General features: G+C 36.5%; 1 protein-coding gene across 4 annotated transcripts in view; it reads right to left on the bottom strand.

Moving 5' to 3' along the window:
* Nucleotides 1–7,703, bottom strand: part of FRY (FRY microtubule binding protein) — a 502,970-nt gene extending 495,267 nt beyond the window's left edge. For 2 of the 4 annotated variants that reach the window (XM_056825138.1, XM_056825143.1), the window contains exon 1: nucleotides 7,136–7,702. In XM_056825138.1, the coding sequence (XP_056681116.1) occupies nucleotides 7,136–7,155 (20 nt within the window). In that variant the 5' untranslated portion in view covers nucleotides 7,156–7,702. Of the gene's footprint in view, nucleotides 1–7,135 lie in introns of all 4 variants that reach the window. The other 2 variants (XM_056825142.1, XM_056825139.1) reach the window with 2 other exon arrangements.
* Between the last annotated feature and the right edge of the window lie 14,321 nt (nucleotides 7,704–22,024).

Genomic DNA, 22,024 nt, shown 5'->3' with positions numbered 1-22,024 from the left:
TCCAAACTGGAAAGTTTTTGAGAATGGGTTCATTGAGATAGAAGGCACTTCAGTTTTCATAGGACCAGCCTACCATGGTTTAAAGAGATTAGTCTCTCTAGAGACTGTGCAGCTAAGAAAGTGCAGCTAAGTGGCACAGTGGACTCATCATCTTCCTGAGTCCAAATATGGCCTCAGAAAATCTACTAATTGTATGACCCTGGACAAGTCACTGAACCCTATTTCCTCAGTTTCCCCATTTGTAAAATGATCTAGAGAAGGAAATGGAAAACCACTACAGGAAAGAGAGTCACACATAACTGAACAACCACATCAACGAATCAATAGAGTTGGCCCCCATGTCATTGACTTTTTCAGCTGCAGCAACTCATGAAAACAACCTAAGTCACAGAAAAAATCCAATTTAAATCAGTTGTCATTGGAGATTCTTGAAAAATCCAAATTTGTAGGTTCATAACATCATTTATTTAGAATGAGAAGGGGCCTTAGAGGCCATGAAATCCAAATTCTGTCTCTGCTACTTATTCTCTAAGACACATTGGGAAAATCTTTTAATCTCTATTGGTCTATTCCAGTCTATAAAAATGAGTGAGTGCCTTGTGAAGTCTCCACTTCTAATTCTATGATACTGTAATTCCTATAACCCCAAGTATAATATTCCTCCAAAGTTAGGGCTAGAGGAATGGCAATTTTACAGTAAGATTAAGGAACTGGAGGCAGAGAATTATTAAGTGACTACACTAAGATCACACCCTCAGATATATTCTATTTTTATTACTTTATTATATGGTCTCCAAGTACTATCTTAGCTTCCTTTCCCAAAACAAAAAGAATGATCCTAAGCAAAAAAAAAAGATTCAAGAAGGCTTCCTACCCAAGGACCTCTATTATGATTCTGATATTCACTATGATATTGGAGTTAGTAGGAAATATCTGAGCAGAATATAACGCTGCACACTTTCAGTTATTTATTTATGGCACCACCACATTTTTTATTTAGAAAAGGAAAAGGACTTATAGATGTATTGTACAAAGCCAATCAGAACATTTCCACACTTAAAAATTTCAAGATATTCAGTCCTTTTCAAGATAATATCCTTTACATCTTTTCTCCACAATGAAAAGAAATTAGCACTTCTAAATATGATAACCCTGATGTATTCCCACAAAGCTTCACTGAAAGTCCTTTCTGTTAAATAAGAAAAAAATCCCCAAAGAAACATAATCTCTCTGTACCAGGGCTGGTCCATGAGGTATGATATCATATCTTACATTAGGTAAGACAATTTCACCTCTTAGTACCATTATAAACAGTCTACCTTGACACCACTGTCTAATCCCACTTTGTTTGTTAACACTTTTATTGATCATATTAAATAAATTTAGAAAAGTCAGGTTTTCACATTCCATTTATATCTACTGTTTCACAAAATAAAGCCTTTATTTTGTTTTTAAAATGTAATAAAATAATTTCAACCACTCTCAGCATTTATTACATCACAACTCTAGAGAACTATTTTTATGGTTGGCACTTAAAAAGATGTTATCAGACTCTGATTACACTGGATAAAAAGCCTTTATATACAAAAGGCCTCCTGATACACTTAGATGGACAAATGCTTGGCTTCTAAAATTAAATTATAGAAGTTGTGGGACCAAGAAATCTATCCTGAAAACAAAACATCCATTCTAATTGGCTAATTTTCTGTGACAAAGATAACTGTTCTCAATTACTATTATTTTCCTCGAAAATAAGACATATACCAAATTGAGGTCAGGTTCTAAGCCTATACATGTGATTCTCAAGCAAAAATGACACCTAAATACATCAAGTAAAGTGGATGGAACTAGCAATTTCATGGCCAATTCAGCCAGAAAAAAAAATAGTCACTTCCTACACATGTTCCTAGGAAGGGTGAGAATTATCATATATTGGACTGAATTACATAGTTTGGCAGTCTACACTCATTTAATTCACCAGATAATTGCATAACTCTCCACTTTTCTTTGCTTAGGTAACCATAATAATTAGATGAATTCCTTTGGGGCTTTTAGTGTCACTGGAGCCACTCTAACTGGTAAGTGATAATTAGCAGAAGTTTTAATGTGTCTTTTCCATTTTTATCTCTCTTCGTCCTTTCTGCCACACATCCTTAACAGAATCAGAATTTTCCAAGGTGCCCCAGACATGCCTGAGAATCTGCTCCCTTCTTCATATGTTATATGTTGCGATCCTTTGTGTGGATACTGCTTCAACAGAAAATGATTCCCTTTTTAGAACTTCCCTCAAAGATAGCTACAGATAAGTTTGGTAAGTTTGTAAACAGAATGTTTACAAAGGGCTAGGAGCAAATCTACCAGCAAACACAGGAATCACTTCCATTGGTTATGACCTTCTACTTCTACCACATATGGGATGGTTGGTGGGGCTGTAATTTCCTTTAGAAGAATGGGACCTGCCATTACATTTTCTGTGAAACTAGGCCAAGTAAGAACATATGTGATTGTGATACAAAATGGTTCAATCCAGGCTCTTCAAGGCTGAGTTCTCAGTTCAATCATGAGAAAAATCTTGTCCTTCAGCTCATAGCAGGTTTAGAGAATTCTTTGTGGTTGAAGAATTCTAGCGTGCACATTTTTCTTAGAACAATACATGGCAAAGATTAGGTAGTTAACAAATGTTTGCTGATGGATGGACTGACTGAAATGAATAGATGTCAGAAGTCCATCAGTGAACAGACTGAAACTACAATGAATATTTTGAGAAACACCTTTTGGAAAAAGATAGCTTTGTGTCACTGCCATGGTACGCTGACGTGCCCAAGTGTGAAATGATGAGCATTCAGTATCAACTGTGTCAGTGGGCACAAAACGTGGTCCTATTCTTTAGCACTAACTGTACCTTCAGATCTATTTCTGTTTTTTAAAGACTTACATTTTCTGTCACCTTTCACTGAAGAATCTGTGCTTTATTTATATCCTTCCTCCTGGAGCTATGTATTCCACCCTAATCATTCTCTTGAGCTTAAGCACCCCATCACCATTTACCTACTGGACATTTCCAATGGAATGGATCTTAGAGGTCATCAAGTTGAATATTCTTGTTTAACAGATGAGGAAACTGAGATGCAAAGAGATTAAGTGACTTGCTCAAGGCTATATTGATAGAAATGACACTTTGTTGGATCAGTGATCTTTTTTATCTGATTCTATTAACATTCTTTAAATATATTAATTTCAAGAAAATAAAAAGGAAATAATTATAGTAAAGGCTATGTTAAATAAAAATATAATTCAAGAGAATTTAGGTATTGCTGAGGATCTATGAACATGGTTTCTAGCACATAATATACACATAATAAATGCTTTATCTATCCATATATCTAGCTAGCTATAAATACATCAGGTTCTATGAACTTTAGTGGAACCTTTCTTTCCCACTTAGCTACACTTCTTTGGGCCTCTCCATCATACTTCCAGGAACCTCATTAGCAATGGAACATTCACATCTCATCAATACTTCTGTCCTTCTGATTGGAAGGCAGAACGAAGAACTTCTTCCCTAACCTCCATATAACAAGGGGAACCAGGCCAGTCATCTCTTCATTTCCCACCTGGATGGACTCCTCTTTTGCATCTTTGTATCTCCCTCAGTACCTAGCACTCGTCTTGTACATTATTTTTTGTCTGTATCTGTGCTTTTATTTTTAAATTTCCTTCCAGATGTAGTTTGGTAATATATCTAGAACTTAATAGATTTAAAAGAGTTCTCCAGGAAAATGGAAAGGTTCAGGCTGGACTTAAATCTGGGTCATCTTGACTCCAAGACCAGGACTGTAGCTACTATATGTCAGGCTTGTTTATAGTAGAACCTTAATAAATGTTTGTCAAATGAATGAATAATAGAATTTTTTTGAAGAAATGAAGTTTTATCATTTTCAAACATATATAGGGACCGCTATTAGCTTACAAAAGATTTGGCAAGTAGAATTCCTCATAAGATTAGTTATGAAGAAAAGACTGGATGTGCAAAAAATAGCACACTAATCATTTGTATAATACCTACCTAGTACTGTGCTAAACATATAATAGTCACTCAATAAATATTTAAATGAATGGACAAATTTTTTAAAAGTATTCAAAAAGACTTCTTTCTGTTAAGCAGGACAATCTTGATTCTTTTTTCACAAAAAGAGAAAGGTGGGGAAGTTTAATGTTCAATGCCCAATTTATCATAAAATCCAACTTGCTACATTAGTAATTAAAGCACTAATAGTCTAAAGAAAACAACCTTCCAAACATAACTCTTTATGCTTTATTAATTATTGTTTAAAATAAACATTTAGATAATGACAACTTGTTACCCCATGTTTAATTCACACAATAGATAAATCTCATGAAACTAAATGGAACATTTAATTAAGAGCAAATCAGACAAAGGCTCAAAAATTTGACTTACAAATATCCATAATGGTCACTGACACCGTGATATATTTTAGTCCTCTGTATATCTGCTCCAAAGAGATTTATGGTTTCTTTTACAAGAATTATTTTCATTACTATGATTTGAAAATGTCAGGTTAAGTGTCAAGCCTCAGAACACTTACTCCTGAACTCCTAAAAGATAGATCATCTCAGGATAGTATTTATTTTCCTGAGTCTTTATGATGTCATCTCCACAAAATTTCTAAGCCTAGGGCTAATAAATCATTGTATATGCAAAGGATAATTTAATTCATTTTATTGCTTTAAAAAATTTTCAGAGGGAAAAATAATAAAAATGAATCATTTTTAAAAGAAAAAATCATATTCTGATATTTTCTAGAAGTTTATGAAAGGAATATCTGGGTTCAAATAATTTGACCCAGGCTTTGTAGTCCTGGGCAAATTACCTCATGTCTCAATGTCCAGAGAACTCCTCTAAGTTGCAGAGAATCTCTCTCTTTCTCTCTTTCCCTCCCTTGACCTTGTTCCTTCCCTTCCTTCTCCCTCTTTCCCTTGTCTCTTCTATCTCTCCGCAGTGTTTCTTCTCCTCTTTCTCTGTCTATATATACATATCTGTCCATAACAGAATACGTATATGCATACACACATATACAGAAATGTATAGATATGTGCACATATATCAGTAAGTAACAATTTTAGAAGGGCTCCTATATGTCTGGGGAACACTGATTATTGAGCATAGTTTTGAGAGCATGCCAAAACCTAGAAAGAATAATGTTTCAGGACAAGCTATCATCACATCAGTATCCCCGATTCCTCTTCCACTTTGGTCTAATACGAAGGGCAATGATAGTGTTCTTTATCTGACTTGGCTTCAGGTTTCCACTGTGTCTCAGTTCCCTTTGTTATTCAATCTGTAGTCAATTATCCTACACTTAAGCTAAAGGTCTGGGTAAATTTGGAAATATGTCTAGTCACTAACTGTGGTCATGATTTGATTCATTTCCCCCTGAAACTGCTGCACCCGAGACAGCTTTTGGAACGTTTTATTCACCTTGGACAGAAGCTTTAGTGTAAGCAAACTAATAATCTGAATTTGGCCAGAGTACATACATAACAGCTTAAGCCCAGAGGCCAGCTGTTACATTCCTCAAAGACAAAAACTTGCCTCAAATAATTCAAATGTCCCATTTCCTTTTGAACTGCCTCTATGTTAATTAGCTACAGTTTTTTAAAAGTAAAATGAATGAAATATTCTGCTTGAAATACGTACACTACATGAAATAATACAGTAGTTGCTGTGTTTTTTTGCTTTGAGAATACAGTTTGATAGAATCATTTTGCAGCTGATTCAATGCTATGCTTTAGATTAAGCAATGAGTCTAAAACTATTTTAAAACATCCAGGGTCAAGTCCCAAAATAGGACTTTTCCATTTGACTAACAACAAAAAAGTCCCCAAAGATTTTCCTACATTCTGAAAGGAAAAATAAGTCTATTTTAAAGATAAAATTTTAAACTGTGCAGACTTTCACGTTGTTAATTACTAAGGAACAAGCCAGAAAGAAAAAAAAATAGATTTTCACATTTGTCTTCTAAGCAGAAATTCATAAGCTGGCCACTTAACTATTTACTTATAAGAATAGTGGAATAAGATAGGAGGAAAAAGAATATCTTCCAAATATGAACACTAGTTGCACACCATTCAGTAAATCTTAAGTCCCATCAGTGAGTAGCAAGAAAGGCTAAGAACCTATAGAGAAAAATAAGAAAGCTTTAAACATGATACTATTAAATGTTATGCTTCAATTATTAAATGTGTATGTATATATCTCTATATACACACATCAAATATAACCAATAAGAATCCTTATACAATGAGCTCTGGAAAGAGATATCTTAGTAGATGCAAGGTAATTAAGACAAAAGGCAAGAAAGTGCAGAAAAGGTTGTTTTATGACCTTTCAGATCATAAATTATGAATGTCATCATCCCAAACTAATTTTCATAAAAGCTTCATTTGACCCTAGTGACCTCTGCTGTTGTCATTCATCTTCTCTGTTACCACTCTTGTACCCTTTACCCATTAACAGTAACCTGGGACATTCTTTGATATAACCAGGCTCCCACCTCTATAATTCTCTCCTCAATTTCCTTCAGTGAAATCCCTATTACTTGGGGAAAACAAGACAAAACAAGAACAAAAATGAAAAACAAGATGAAGTCAACAATTAACTTCTTGACAAAGACTAACTTTCTCTTTTCTATCTTTTTAGGAAAATGTAAAGCTATAGGCAGGTATTTCTTTATGGTAACAGCCAGCCCCATGATTCACTTAATAACATGATCTTCTCTGAGGGGTTATTGTGCTTTTCCTCTAGAATTTCCCCCAAAATATTTGCAACTATTTACTTAGGAAAAGTTTACATTATACAGCACGGTGACTAAGATATAGAACACAATTAATACATGCTTGCTGACTGACTGACTCTGTCAAGTAGACTGCCTATAATACACCTGCATCATTTCATTTTAACCTATTACACAGACCAGCGAAGTAAATGACATGTACCCACTACAGATCCAAATTATCCAAACAGTCAAAAACCAAGATCCATTCTGGCATAATGAACGAGGATCATTGTCAACGTGGAGATCTACCTCATAGGAACACTCAGGCAATACCCTACCTTGTATGTAGACGGAGCATCTGTTTCAAAAATTTCTTTGGGAACTCCAGGCTGGAGGAAGGCAATGAATACTAAAAAATGTTTTGGTCCACTAGGCTTCCTTTGCAAATGTAGTGTAGACATAGCCTTAGAGACTTTGCTTTATCTCCTGCTTATTCTGGATCTCTTTTAGATTCTGACCTTGGACTAATTCTCTCTCTCTTTTTTTCACCCTTTCCCTCAGCCCAAAGATTCTACCATCCACCTTGTCCTTGTGATTCTCAAATCTTACTGTCCACCCCACATCTCCTTATCCTGTTGAATCTTGCCTCCCAATTATCTCTTCATCATCTTCTCCTCGGTATCTCATCAGCAATTCAAGTGTAACATGACCAAGATTGTTGTCTGCAACTTTCCTCCTAAACTTTTCCCCTTACTCTGCTCAGTCTTGTCATCTGACTCTTTCCTTTCTTGCCTCTTACCCAAACTCCACCCCCCTATGATTGGCCCTTCCTGGCTGGTGAGCCTCTCTTTCAAATCTTAGTTTAAAAAGCAGAGTTTTTATTTGGATTAAATGCCCTTAAACAACTCCCCAAATCAGAATCGATAATAGATATATGTCTCCCATTTCTTTTGCAAATCATGTAAAATATGTACATTTTATATAACTACTATACAATGTAAAATACTATAAAAATCAAGCTTCTATAGCTTCCTCATTAAAAAAGTTACTGACAATTCATAATGAATTGATGGCATGAAATATGTCATATATCCCCTTGGCAAATTACTTCTATCATTGACATTTATTCAGTGTATGATAGTTTGCTTAGCTCTTTGTGCATGGAAGAGGTGGTCTGTACTCTTACAGATTTGATATTAGGTATAATAAACAAAATATCAGTAATCTTGATAAAGTTATCTAAGGGTTAATTGGGAAAGATAGAATGGCTCAAGCAGGCAGCATAGGGTTCATGGGATCATAGATTTAGAGCTAGAAGCCGCCACTAGAATCCAATCCCCTCCATTTTACAGATTCACAAACTTCTGCTGCTTATTAACTGTTTAATTGTGAACAAGTCCCCTAACTTTATCAAGACCTCAGTTTTGTTGTCTGTTAAACGAAGAGTTTGTATCTTTAAGGTTGCTCCCCAGCTCTAATTAGAATTCCATAAGCCTATGATGTATGGAAAGAATAAAAGGAACTCAGTTCCTTGGACCATCTCAAATGGAACTGACCTTGGATTGGGAGGAAGTGAACATATGCCTCTCTTGTGTTGGTTATCAACTGTGTGTGTGTGTGTGTGTGTGTGTGTGTAGGTGTATACTAAGCATAGTTCCTTCCATACTTCACTTCTAAAATCTTATCTTTATAAATGATTTTGCAAATGACAATATAAATTCAAATAGGCATCATTTTTGTTCTTTATTTGTTCATATTTCAGAAAGGAAAACTAATGAGAGAAAGATACAGACGAGGGAACCCACATGCCTACGTGCACCTGGTGACAAAACTAAAGCAGGAAACTAAAGATTACTATCAGCAAAAGTCTTCATGCTTTTGGTTTTAATATTGTGAAATAGGCTGACATTCAATGAGGTCAGAGATGGCAAAACTGTATTACAGAGAGATCTTAGGAAGCCTTTGAAGGACTGGGAATTGGGGGCAGAGGTTTTTGGCCAGTGTTTTATAAAGCCAGAGAGGCTAAATGTCACCAAGAAATAGGGCAATAACAAGGTAACAGAAAGCACTGTTCACTTTTCCTCACACTAAGGGCCAGTACAATTTGGGCTGGCATGGGGAATTTAAGTTATTCTATTCCTTTAATTTCTCATAGGTTCATAAGATTACTAGAAACTTTGTGCTGAAAGAAAGAAATTCATACTCCTCAGGTTAACAGATATGAAAACTGTCATTGGGGATTTCAATGAGTTGCTCAAGGCTATAGAATAGCAAAATTTAGGTCTCTTTTCTCCTAGTCAATTGTCTCTCAGAATTTCTGCTGCCTAATGGAGACCAACCCTTTCTCCTGACCACCTGCCTCTTCTTAGTTCCTTTAAAATTTCCTTTAAAATATGTATATTTCTATGGTTTCCTCAGCTCAATGTTTGCATTTGACAGACTTTTTTTGTATTCAGTGCTTTAAAAAAAACCAAAAACCTGACCAAAAATACTTTAAGGCCAAGTGTCTCTTCTTGGTATGCAGAAGAAATAAATGGGAAGATAATTTCAGCTACGTGCTGAAAGGGGATTAGATTTCTATCAGTTGGCTCATCTTAATTCCAAGTTTATTTAATGCTACTGTTGACAGCCATTCTCTCTACTACTACCTTCTCAAGTCTAAAAAACTTTACTCATCACATTTTATATAGGAGAATTTGACCTGATTTAGTCTTCTTGGATGACTCACTGCAACATGGAAGCTTCTCTTTTCAGTATAGTTAATTACCTTTTTTTCCCCCCAGCGTAAGCTCCTTTTCCTACACTTTCCTCAACATGAGCATGCTTAGGCAAAGGAAGTTAGGTCTTTCAGGCAAAGACCATCTACTTTATTCTGATGATAACAATACTGGCATTGGCATCTTTTATATTGCTTGATTCTCATTTACAACCCTGGGAGCACTATTATTACCCCCATTTCATAGATGGGAAATTGACTAGCAAATGTCTGAAGCAATCTTGACTTTTAGTCCATCACTCTTTCTCCTATATCTTTTTTGAGTTGTTAAGTCATATTTCAGTTGCATCTGACTCTTTGTGACTCCATTTGGAGTTTTCTTGGCAAAGATACTAGAGTAGTTTGTCATTTTTTTTTCTCCAGCTCATTTTACAGATGAGGAAACTAAGGGTAGATGGGGTTAAGTGACTCATTCAAGGCCATACAACTAGTTTCTGAGGACAGATTTGAATCAAGAAGATAAGTGACTCCAGGCCCAGCAATCCATCCACTGTGTCATCTAATTGCCTCTCAACTGCCTCTCCTATACTCTTTATCTATACCATTTGCCTTTTATCTCATATGGGACTGATTAACAACTTTCTTCTGCTAATAGAGCCAACTGTATGGTACAGTGGCTAGAGTAAGGATTCAAATCCAGCCTCTAATAACTTATTAGCTTTGTGATGCTGGGCAAGTCACTTAACTTCTATCTACCTTAGTTTCTATATCTTTAAAATGTAGATAGTAACAGCACTTACTATTGTGAGAATCAAATGAAATAATATTTGCAAAGTACTTTGCAAACCTTAAAGTGCCATATAAATGCCAATTACAGGCATTGCTATTCTACTACCTTAAATGAACAGGATACTGTTCTAAACCCTATTACTAATTTCTCCCTTATTTTATACCAAATGTAACCTTCTAGTCTTTATTGGAAGGCTCTCCACTTTTAACCTTTATCACCACTGGCATTTTTATATTCACAATTTAATTCTCTTCTGAATTTTATCCACTGTTTCACAGAAACAGAATGTAGAGCTGGAACAGACCTTGGAGATCATTCCACATCAATCCTTTCATTTTACAGATGAGGAAACTGAGGCCTACAGAGGTTAAGAGATTTACAAATGGTGATATAACTAGTGAGGGACAAAGCTGAAATGTGAACCCAAGTCTCCTGACTCCAAATATAATGCTCTGTTTACTATACCAGGATACTTTTCATGTTCAGTTATTCCCTCCCATACATCAGTGACCATATATGAGGATATATAAATATATACATATATATATATATGACTCTGTACTTAACGTACTATGTGCTAATCTCTTGGTTCTCCATCTAGCAAAGTATGTTTCATCACTACCATTCTGGGGCTCTTTAAGTGACATAATGTGATTTATTAATTTATTAAAGGCTTACAAAGTATTTTACATACTTTTGGCTCATTTGATACTCACAACAGCCCTTTGAGACAGGTAATGTGGGTATCATTATCCTCATTTTACAGATGAGGAATCAGAAGGCTAGAAAGATGATGGGATTTGCTCCTGGCCATAGTGGTGTTAAGTATCAGGGGTAGGATTTGAATCTGGATTATTTTTTAAATTCAAGCCCAGCAGTCTCTCCTTTCTACCAGATATAATGTAAACTGACATCTCCCCTATCAATTATCTTAGGAGTACCTAATTTATATAAGATAAGGACCTATTACTCCACCTATGATACCTCTTAGTAGTCTAGAGCTGACCCTGAGTTCTCTATGATAATGGAGCTCAAGTTCTGACAAGCCCCTCTATATTCCTTCAAATGATAAAATTTTCTTAAGGAATATGTCTAAATTCATAGTGCCCTCTGGACATGCCATCATCACTAAAATAACTTTGCACTGACTCTAAACATTATTTACCTACTTGTCTGCACATACATTGTTTTCCCCTAAGTAGAACTTATGCTCTGTCTGCCTGTTTCTCTCTTTTTCTCTGTCTGTCTCTGTCTCTCTTTCTCTGTGTCTGTCTGTCTGTCTCTCTCCCTCCCTCAGTGATTTAATTACCTGATGCCTAAACTTTTTATTTTATAGAAATATAATTCAATTTTTAATTATAGGAAAAAGTTGAAAGAAGGTAATTCTTCTTCCATTATGCCTATATGTCAGGAGTGGTCATTTTCAGCTCTACTAATTCTTGAAAAGTTGAGGGTAAAGCATGACCTGTTTATGTTGGATCTGGGTGTCAGGCAGCTAGATGGCACAATGAATAAAGCACTGGACTTCAAGTCAGGAAGATTTGAATTCAAATTTGGACTCAGATGCTTATTAGCTGTGTGACCCTAGGCAAGTCACTTAACCCTGTTTGCCTCAGTTTCCTCATTTGTAAAACGCTCTGGAGAAGGAAATGGCAGACAACTCCAGCATCTTTTCCAAGAAAACTCCAAAGGGGGTCATGAAGAGTTCAACATGACTTCAACAACAACAACAATAGCAACAACAACAGGTCTGGATGAGGTGTCATGTATGTCATAGTATGTGAATAGAAACCATAAAGCCCATTTCTATTATGTGAATAGAAACCATAAAGCCCATTTCTAGATTTCTTTTCCTAATGATTCACTAACTCACTGGGTTTCTTCTGGTATGATTCAATAGCCTACATTGAATCCCAGGAGTACCTAAGAGAGCCAAGCATAGAGAAGATGCTCCAAGATAGCTGTGGTCAATGACAGGGATTATTTGAAAGTTTCTCTCCCATCACAATTCCTCACTGTGTGACAGAGGCTGGCTCTAAAGAAAAAGTGCCAGGCTGCAGAGTGTATGAAATTGATCACCTCAATGGGGGGAGTGGCCTGAAGGAGGTTTGGAATCTAGAGGAGGAGAAGACTCTGGCTGGTAGAGGAGTTGGTTTCACTCAGTCTTGAGGAGTTGAAGGCAGAAGGAGAAGATGAAAAAAAGACTTTCTCCTGAGGGTTATCCACTTTTCCTGATGATGACTGGAAATCTTTCCCCCCAACATTTCCCAATTGTGGAGGGGGAACAAGAGTGAATTGGGGAGAGCAGATTTAGCTAAGGAGGGAAGGCAGAATCTGTATTAAAAAGGGGGGTTAATTTATAACCAAGGGGTTCAGTCTTTTGGTATAGAGAGGAGGAAAGAGAAGAGAACCTCCCTTCTCAAAAGTGGGGTATAGGGGAGACAGCTAATGTTGAGGGTTGGCTCAGAGAGAGGAGAGGGGGTTTGAAGATTTTCCTCCTTTGCCTTTCCTCCTTAGTTAAAACTGATCTCCCCAATTCACTCTTGTCCCTCTTGTCCCGCCTCTACTACTTGAGACCAAAGGGTCTCCCCTTGATCTGTTCACTCACACTCAGCTTGGGGAACAGATAACTTTTTATGTCAACTCAATCAGATAATACAAAAGGAATAACTGGCAGAGAAGAATGGGAAATGAATGTGGGAAAAAGGGGTTCCTGTCTATCCAAACCTTTTTCTTCTCTCCTTGAGTCTGGGGGGAATTCGGGCCTTGGCAGCCTGAGCCCCCTGAGAGAAAATCAGGTTGACTCACCCCTGGGCAACAGGATCTGAGGTAAAGTCTGCTCAGGTTTCTCTTCATAAAATCCCTTCAATTGGGGAATATTGGGGGGAAAGATTTCCAGTCACCATCAGGAAAAGTGGATAACCCTCAGGAGAAAGTCTTTTTTTTCACCCTCTCCTTCTGCCTTCAGCTTCTCAAGACTGAGTGAAACCAACTCCTCTACCAGCCAGAGTCTTCTCCTTCAGATTCCAAACCTCCTTTGGGCCCCTCCCCCATCGAGGTGATCAATTTCACAGACTCTGCAGCCTGGCACTTTTTCTTTAGTGCCAGCCTCTGTCACAACAGTCAATTTTTATGCCATTATACAATTATGCCTTTGACAGCAAGTACACCATCATTTCATTTAGAGAAAAATCAACCAACCAACCCAGAAACAAACAAGCAAAACCAGAACAACTCAGGCTTCCAATTTCAAAGGTACAATTCATTTGAAAGGTTTTCAGGTGAATATTACTTGGAGAAGTAATAAAAATGAAGTGCATAAGGAAACTGAAAACAGGTAATGAAGTCTTCCATTTACTACTTCCATTAACCCTATCAGTTACAATGAAAACTAAGAGTTTAAAAACAACTTTTCTGGTCATTAGCAGTCATTATGGTGATAATTCTCTCATCATAACAACATTATCAGTTTAATCAATACCAACTCTTCCAAGCTACTAACAGCAGATAGTGCTTTATGGTTCACAAAAATGATACAATGTCATCCATTTTTATCCTCACAACAACTATGAGAGGTAGATGCCAGTATTATTACCATTTTATAAATGAGATTCAATGAAATTCAAAGCAGAGTTTCAATGACTTGTCTAGGGTCACACAGCTAATGCCTGAGGCTGGATTTGAACTCAGATTTTCTTGACTTCAGGTCTAGTATTGTAGCCACTGTTCACTTAGCTGTCTCCAAACAGAGGGAGATTGAGAAAGGATAATGTTTAGGAAAGATCCTCCTCAGAAGAGGAAACAAAATAAAGAAGTACACTTTGGGATTACTTCTCTTTTTAAAAAATTGTTGGTTTAATGAAACTCATTTAAGAGTAGTCATATTTTTTTCTTCTTTCCAAAACCAAAACTTCCCTTTTTGTTGACTAATCCCTATTAAGAACAGGAAAATGAATTCTGCTGTTAATTTTTAACTTTAAAAATTTTAAATTTTAAAATTCCCCCTGCTAATGAGATCAGAACCATCTCTGCAACTGACAGCCTGGGGAAGTTGCCCAGGACACGGAGAGGTTAAGAACCCTGCCCAGAGTCACACAGCTAGTAGGTACCAAAAGCACGACTTGAATGCATGGGTTCATGGTTCCAAGGTCAATTCTCTAGCCATCTGGCCATACAGAAACAAAAGATAAAGCATTCCTTCCCCCAGATAGCTTACATTTTATTGAGGAACAAACACATATTTGAATATAAAAATATATGCAACAATATAAGAATATATGAATGTATAAAAAGAAAATACAAAGTAATTTTTTAGGGGGAGAAGACAATAACAGCTAAAGGAGAAAGTGGTGATAGAACTGTGCTCTGAAGAACACCAGGGATACTGAGAAGTAGATGGATGGATTCTATGCCAGTGGGAGTAATTCATGGTAAGTTTGCAAAGCTGAATTAGAGCTAGGCTGTGAAGGGCTTTAAATGCCAAACTGCAGAATTACCTCAAGGTAATAGGAAGCTACTGGAACTTACTGAGCATGTGAGTGATATGGTCTTTGCTGTGGTCAGATGAGGAATAAAATGATTTTCCCCAAGTAGCAGAACTAGGCTTCAAACCCAGGTGTCCTAATTCCCTATCTATCACTTTTATCATGGTGCCTTTATCTATAAATTAGGATCATCAGACAGTGCTGAAAGTGACCTTAGGAGTGATCTAGTCCAGTCTTCTCATTTTATAAAGGTGGCCCAGAGAGCCAAAAAAGGTAAAGTGACCTGTTGCTAGAACAAAGGTTGTAAATCAGTCAATTAGAATTTATTAAGCACTTGCTTTATACCACATACATACTCACACAAAAATTTTTATTTTTGTGATGCCATCGAAATATGTTTGCTGTGTTAAAGCTGGGGTTTTTTAAATGCCTAAAATGCCTAAGGATGTCACAATATCATTTATGAAAGAAATGATGTAAAGCCATTGCTTATATGCTCTAGAATTGTGGTGGCAAACCTATGGCATGTGTGCCAGAGGAGGCACTCAGAACCATCTCTGAGGGCATATGCACCATTGCCCCAGCACAGAATTCATTACTAGAAAGCCAGAGGGTCACGGGGCCAGACTGCTCTCCTCCCCCTCTCCACGTGTGCTGGAGGACATGTCTCACATCACCTGCCCCTCTAAAAGGTTCACCATCACTGGTCTAGAATTACACGGCTGAAGTTGAGAGATCAAAGTTCTTGACACAGCATTCTAACCAGACTTTTGTTCCTTTTTGTTGAGGTTGTTGATACATAGGGAGTTCCTTATGACCTTCAGGATCAAAACAAAACTGTTTTGTTTGTCATTTACAGTCATCAATAACTTGTCGTTACATTACCTTTACAGCCTCATTACACCTTTCACATATTCCCTGGTCCAAGTAAGATGGCCTTTTTTACTGTCCTTCCTCTGTGCCCTGTACTGGCCCTCACACTTGGAGTGCTCTCCCTCCTCACATGGAGGACTTAGAATCTATAGTCTTCCAGATTCAGGAAAAGTACCACCAATCTGGGTGACAGAAAGCTTTTCCTGGTGCCTTCTCACCTCTGAGTTACCTCATTTATTAAGCATGTATCTTGTGAGACATGATGGTTTACTGGATAGAGAACTACCTTGGACACAGGAAGACCAGCCTTAAGTTTCTGACATATACTGACTTCCTGACTGTGGGTAAGTTACTTAAGTTCTTAGTGCCCCCAGGCAAATCTCCAAGGTATTAAATTGATAAGAAAGTGCTAATCCGTATTAGAAGAAGGTCCTTTATACTGATGAACTCAGAGATTGCAACCCTCACCCTGTGTGTATATAAATATGTGTGTATACAAACATGTACACATATATATGAGTCAGTATATACATGCATGCATATATACACATATACACTCATGCATACATTCATAGGTGTGCATATACATGTCACTCTGTACACTAGAGAATATACAGATATACATACATTTATACATACACACATGTTCTTCAACTCCACATAAACTCTTTGAGGTCAGGGATAATTTCCTTTTGGCCTTTATATCCCTACTGGTGCCTGACACATAGTAGATGCTCAACAAGTACTTGCTGAGAAATTGATAAATTATAAATGAGATACCTGACATCCATTAACTGGATGCCCCAAATTTCTTCCTGTTCATCTAGGAAAAGTGTTAGTCATAAGATATTGGGTCATAGATTTAAGTAGATTTCATCTAGTCCATCCCATTCATTTTATAGTTGAGGAAAAATACTTTAAGAAAGATTAAACAACTTGTCCAAGGTCACTTGGGTAATAAATGGAAGAGAGAGAATTTGAATCCAAGTCCTCTGACTTCATCCAGTGTTCTTTCCATTACATCATGCTCCTAAGTCTTTCTAGATGATGGAGAAAAGCCTTCTTTGCCCCCCACACCCAACCCATCTAAGAAATTCTCCAGGAAAAAGAACCACAAGCATGCCTCTCAGGTAGCCCTAATGTCACTGGGAGTCTGGCCATAAAAGTTGGTGACTCTTCCCACCATCAATATATGCCACCAGGCTAACACACACATATATAAATTTTAGTATTTATACATACTAGGTTGTAAATGTACATGTGTATACACATAGGCACACATACCAAGGAAGCTACCTGCAGCCGGGCATCAGTAGTTGAAGAGTATTAACAAAATTGTTTCAAAACTGACCTAATCAAACCTTTGCCAGGAAAATTATGTCTGCACTCACAGCAGAAACACTTAGGCATGCAGTTGTGAAAGCTATCCACAAAGGCCCTGTGGGATTGGGAGAATTAGTTCTGCTTGAATGTTTAAAAAAATGGGGCAAAGGCATCACCCATCACAAGTGGAAATATTAGATTTATAGCTGTAAGACTTCGGTCTGAATTTCAACTTTTCTCCTTAGAATTTGAGACCATTGGAAAGTCATTTAATGCTCTGGGCTTTAGCCTCCTCATCTCTAAAATGCGAGTGCTGTGCTAGATGATTTCTGAGTCATTCTGCCTCAAAGTTCTAGGTTCCACGGTTCACTGGTATACAAATTGACTTATGCTTCCCTGTTAGACACCTCCCACCCTCTGTATTAGGTGCTTCTAAAATCTTGTCCACACTTCCTTAGGGTCTAGCCACAAATTCAGCCACACAGGCTACTTACTACTTCTGTTTCCAAAACACTGCTGGGCTTTCAATAGAAGGCATTCAACAAATGCTTTATTACTTTATTAATTGGATACATTTTATTATCCAAAACAAAAAGTTCAAGATTCTTCATGCCTTCATTTAAATTGTACATTTAGAAACACTCATTTTGAAATATTTATTTTTGTTCTTTATGTCAAAATTTTTTACTTTAATGTGCCATGTCCTTTGGACATGTGTTATCTTAATAGATAAAATATCTTAGTAACTATACTATCAGACAAAATGGTAACAAATCTTAGGATGCTTCGTTAAGCATCTTCTCATCTGACACATTACAGACAATGGTATTTAGGAAGAAGACTAGAGTGACAGCTAAATTTTTTTCAGCTGAATATTATCACTTGACAATAATTAAGTTGTAGAGTCCACTTCCTCCCCTCACTCCTTCTAAAGAAGTATTTTTATATTAAGCAGTGATAAATAGAATGAACCTCTGTATAATTTGGTTACATCACTTCTGGGGTCTTAACTCTGACATGAGCAATTTGCTAAATTAGCTAACATTCCCAAAGAAAGACATTAACTAGAGGACATCTGAAATATGCAGCAAGCCCTCTGTGATACCAGGAAATAGTCTCACAGAGAAATGTTTATATTAAAAAGAGGGCAGATCTATAAAGCTCTGGCCACAGACAGCTAAGAAAGGCTGAATGTTATTGTGGGATAAAACTATGTCAGACTTCTAGGAATGAGGCTCAATGATTAATTAGATTACAAATTACAATGAAAATGTGACTTGATAAAGTCAGTTCTTAAAAGTATTTTTGATGACAGATTGACTGTTTACACTTAATACATGGGTTCCTGTTATGTGCCTGGTGAATACCACCGTTAATAAGAGGATGATGGGAATAGAATAAAAAAAGAAACCTAAAGCCCAGCAACATTTCAAATAAATTTTCAGATTTCACTCTAATAGCACATTCTGAAAAGTTATTACTTAATTTTATGGTGTGTGTGAAGAAATGGAGTTTTAGATACTGACAAAAGTCTATTTTGTAGTAAAGGGTAAATAAGACTAAAAAGCAGGAACTGTTGAGCAGAAAGCATTCAGTTTAGCAGAGAAGAAAAAAGTTAAGTTAACCAAAACACTGGTTAACTTAAAGCAGGGGCTCTTCACGTTTGTTGCATCAGGAATCCCTTTGGCAGAGCCTGGTGAAATCTATGAACTTCCTCTTTGAATAATATGTTTAAATTCATATATGTATATATAAATATATATGCACACACACACATATATATATAATTACAAAGGAAAGCAATGACATTGAAATGTGGTTTTTATATAAAAGAAAAACAATTTCATAGAAGCAGACTGGTGGAAATTAGGCTTAAATGAAATAATAAACCCAGTTTAAGAACTTCTGATTTAAAGTTCCTAAGTCAACAAAGAAAGATTCAGAATCAAGCTTTTTTCTTTGTACTACTCCCAAGAGACAATGCACTTTGATAAGGAAATCCCCTTCTAAATATGTGGTCTCACACAGGTACCATTTTCATATGAGATTGCTAGATGGTATTTTCCATTTCTCTTCTAATCTCCAGCATCTACTACACTGCTTTTGGTATATAGTAAGCATCCAACAAATATCTAGTGGATGATCTGTCTGGCACGTGATGATCAATCAACAAGCATCTATTAAGCCCCAACTAGGAGACAAGTACTGGGCTAGGTACAAAGAAAGAAACAATAGCTACTTACAAGAAGCAAAATTCGAATGGAGGAAAGAAGTATTTCAGTTGTGTCTGACTCTTGTCAAACACCCATTTGGGATTTCCTTGGCAAAGATACAGGACTGATTTGCTATTTCCTTCTTCAGCTCATTTTACAGATGAAGAAAGTGAGGCAAATAGGATTAAAATACTTGCCCAGCATCACACAGCTTGTAAGTGTCTGGACTCAGGTCTGCCCAACTCCAGATCTGGCACTCTATCCACTGTGCCACCTAGCTGCCCTTCAAAAACACACACGTACATGTTTACACATGTATGTGTCATATGTACGCGTCATATATACACATGCAATACTGCCAAAGTTAATGAATAATTTTACTGATATACCAAAGGGATACTTTGCATAATTTAATACAATTATAATAAAATTCACTATGAGAAACACTAAGGGCAATAATAAAAAGGTAGATATGAAGAGGAAATAGCGCTATGTATAAAGCATCAGTTGTCAAAACCATTTAGTAATGATTTTTTTAAAATAGTGACAGATCTATGGAACAGAGAAGATGAGAGGATCAGAAATAGTGGAACTCAATAACTCCATGTTCAATAAATCCCAAACATCAATTACTTAGGAAAGAAGTTGCTATATGAATTCAAAAGGCTGCTTGGAATACTGGAAAGCAGACTGGTGGAAATTAGTGTTAAAACAATGACTTCTACCATATTCCATAATTATTTCAAAATGGATACATGACATCAATATTAAAAAAATTAGAAAGGAAGCAGATCATATATCTCTCACAGTTATGGGTGGGATATGTGTACTTAACTAAAGAAGGGTAAAGACAATTACAAAGCATAAAATAGATAATTCTTTTTATTTAAACCCTTACCTTCTGTCTTGGAATCAATACTGTGCATTGGTTCCAGGGCAGAAGAGTGGTCAGGGCTGGATAATGGAGGTTAGTGACTTGCCCAGGGTCACACAGCTAGTAAGTGACTGAGGCCAGATTTGAACCCAGGATCTCCTGTCTCTAGGCCTGGCTCTCAATCCACTGAGTCACCCAGCTGCCCCTGATAATTCTTATGATATTAAATTGAAATGTTTTTGCACAAACTACATATCTAGGACAAGAAAGGAAGCAGCCAAATTGAAAAAAAAATCATTGCGTCCATTTTCTCCTTTAAGAACTTGGTTATGTAGTCAAAAATAATTCTGCATTTGCATAAGTAGTTAAAGGACATAAACTTAGGATACTCAAAAGAAAGAATTGCAAACTACTAACCATATGAAAGAATGCTCCAAATCACTACTTAAAAAAGAATTCAAATCAAAACAACTCTGAGGTTCTATCTCAGGCCCCACAAATTGGCAAAGTTGACAAAATATAGGAATAGTCTCTACTGAAGGGGTTGTGTGGAAGGTAGGCACACCAGTGCAGTGTTGGTAGAACCATTTTGGAAAACAATTTGGAATTAATGCAAATAAATTGACTAAAAATGCCCATATCCTTTGATTCCATTAATAGGCATATAGACTAGAGGACCTGGGTTCAAATTCTGACTTAGTCACGTTTTGCACAACCTTTTAAAAATTCTTATACTTCTCTGGGTCTCATTTTCTTCATGTCTTAAATAAAGGGATTCAACAAGATGATCTCTAAGATACATTCCAACTTTGCACATGCAATTTTATTGCTTATGCACTATTAGATATATGGATCTAGAAAATTCATACCTTAGAAGTCCTTGGACAGCAAGAGTGGCTCTTTTTTTGGGGTGGGGGAAGGAAACTGCACAAACATGAGTAGAGTTGCGATAATATTTTTGTGGGGCCTGGTACTTAATTAGCATGATCTGGATGTACTAATAAGCCTGTGGACATTTTCATTTCTAGAAAACAGGTTTATCAGACGCTGATCCATATTAAATGTCTTAGAGAAGAGCCACGTAAAAGACAAGCTGTCGATGAGACATAGGCAAGGGACCTCCTGTCATGTCAACATTTTCAGCTATATTTTTAGGGCACAGGAAATGTCACTGTAAGTTTTCATTGCAGACATACAGGATAGAAATATCAGCTCCTACGTGTCATTGGGGAATTGAAGAGGATTGAATGGCTTACCAAAAGGACACTACAGAAGACTTTTCTTGTCTTGTTCTCTAATCACTAATATTAATAGAAAACTTTTTTCCTACAGTGAAACTTCTAAAACTGTAAATTTTCTGAGTTATCGAGTTTTCTTTTGTCCCCCTCACTCTTATGAAAATTTTATTCAAATGGGAAAGGGAACATTAAAACAAACTAACCTAATGTATGGGTGGGTAGAAACTAGAAGTCTTACAAAAGGACATTATTTCTCCACATGTCCACATTTGGGCATTATTTCTCTAATTATGGAGCCATGGGAAGGGTTGCTTTAGGATGGAATGTGAAATTAATTAGAAGAGATCATTTCCTGCATTAAAGTGTTCTCAGATCATTTCCTAAACTAGAATTCCTTAATTTTTTTCCCTGTCCCAATCACATGTAAATCATACTTATTTTATTCCAGTGCTGATAATTTCCAAGAAATTAAATTGAAAATAAACAAATATGACAGTTATAAGATCTAATGATGATAAACCAGTGTAATCAGGCTGATTTATTTGGCGGGGGGAGGGAAGCTTTCATGCTTAAAAAAAAAAAACATTCGGGAATTAATTTGCCCAGTATAGACCTTATCATTAAAAGGTATTTTTCAAAAGTCACAAAAGATGGAGTTATCATTCCATAATGGCATAACAGATACAGTCATATTCTTCAAGGTTTGTATTTTTATA

Source organism: Monodelphis domestica, chromosome 4 (genome assembly GCF_027887165.1).
Source record: "Monodelphis domestica isolate mMonDom1 chromosome 4, mMonDom1.pri, whole genome shotgun sequence".
In the NCBI taxonomy this organism is placed as follows: domain Eukaryota; kingdom Metazoa; phylum Chordata; class Mammalia; order Didelphimorphia; family Didelphidae; genus Monodelphis; species Monodelphis domestica.
Note: the sequence above shows the minus strand (reverse complement) of the source record. Positions and strands in the feature narration are given on the sequence as shown.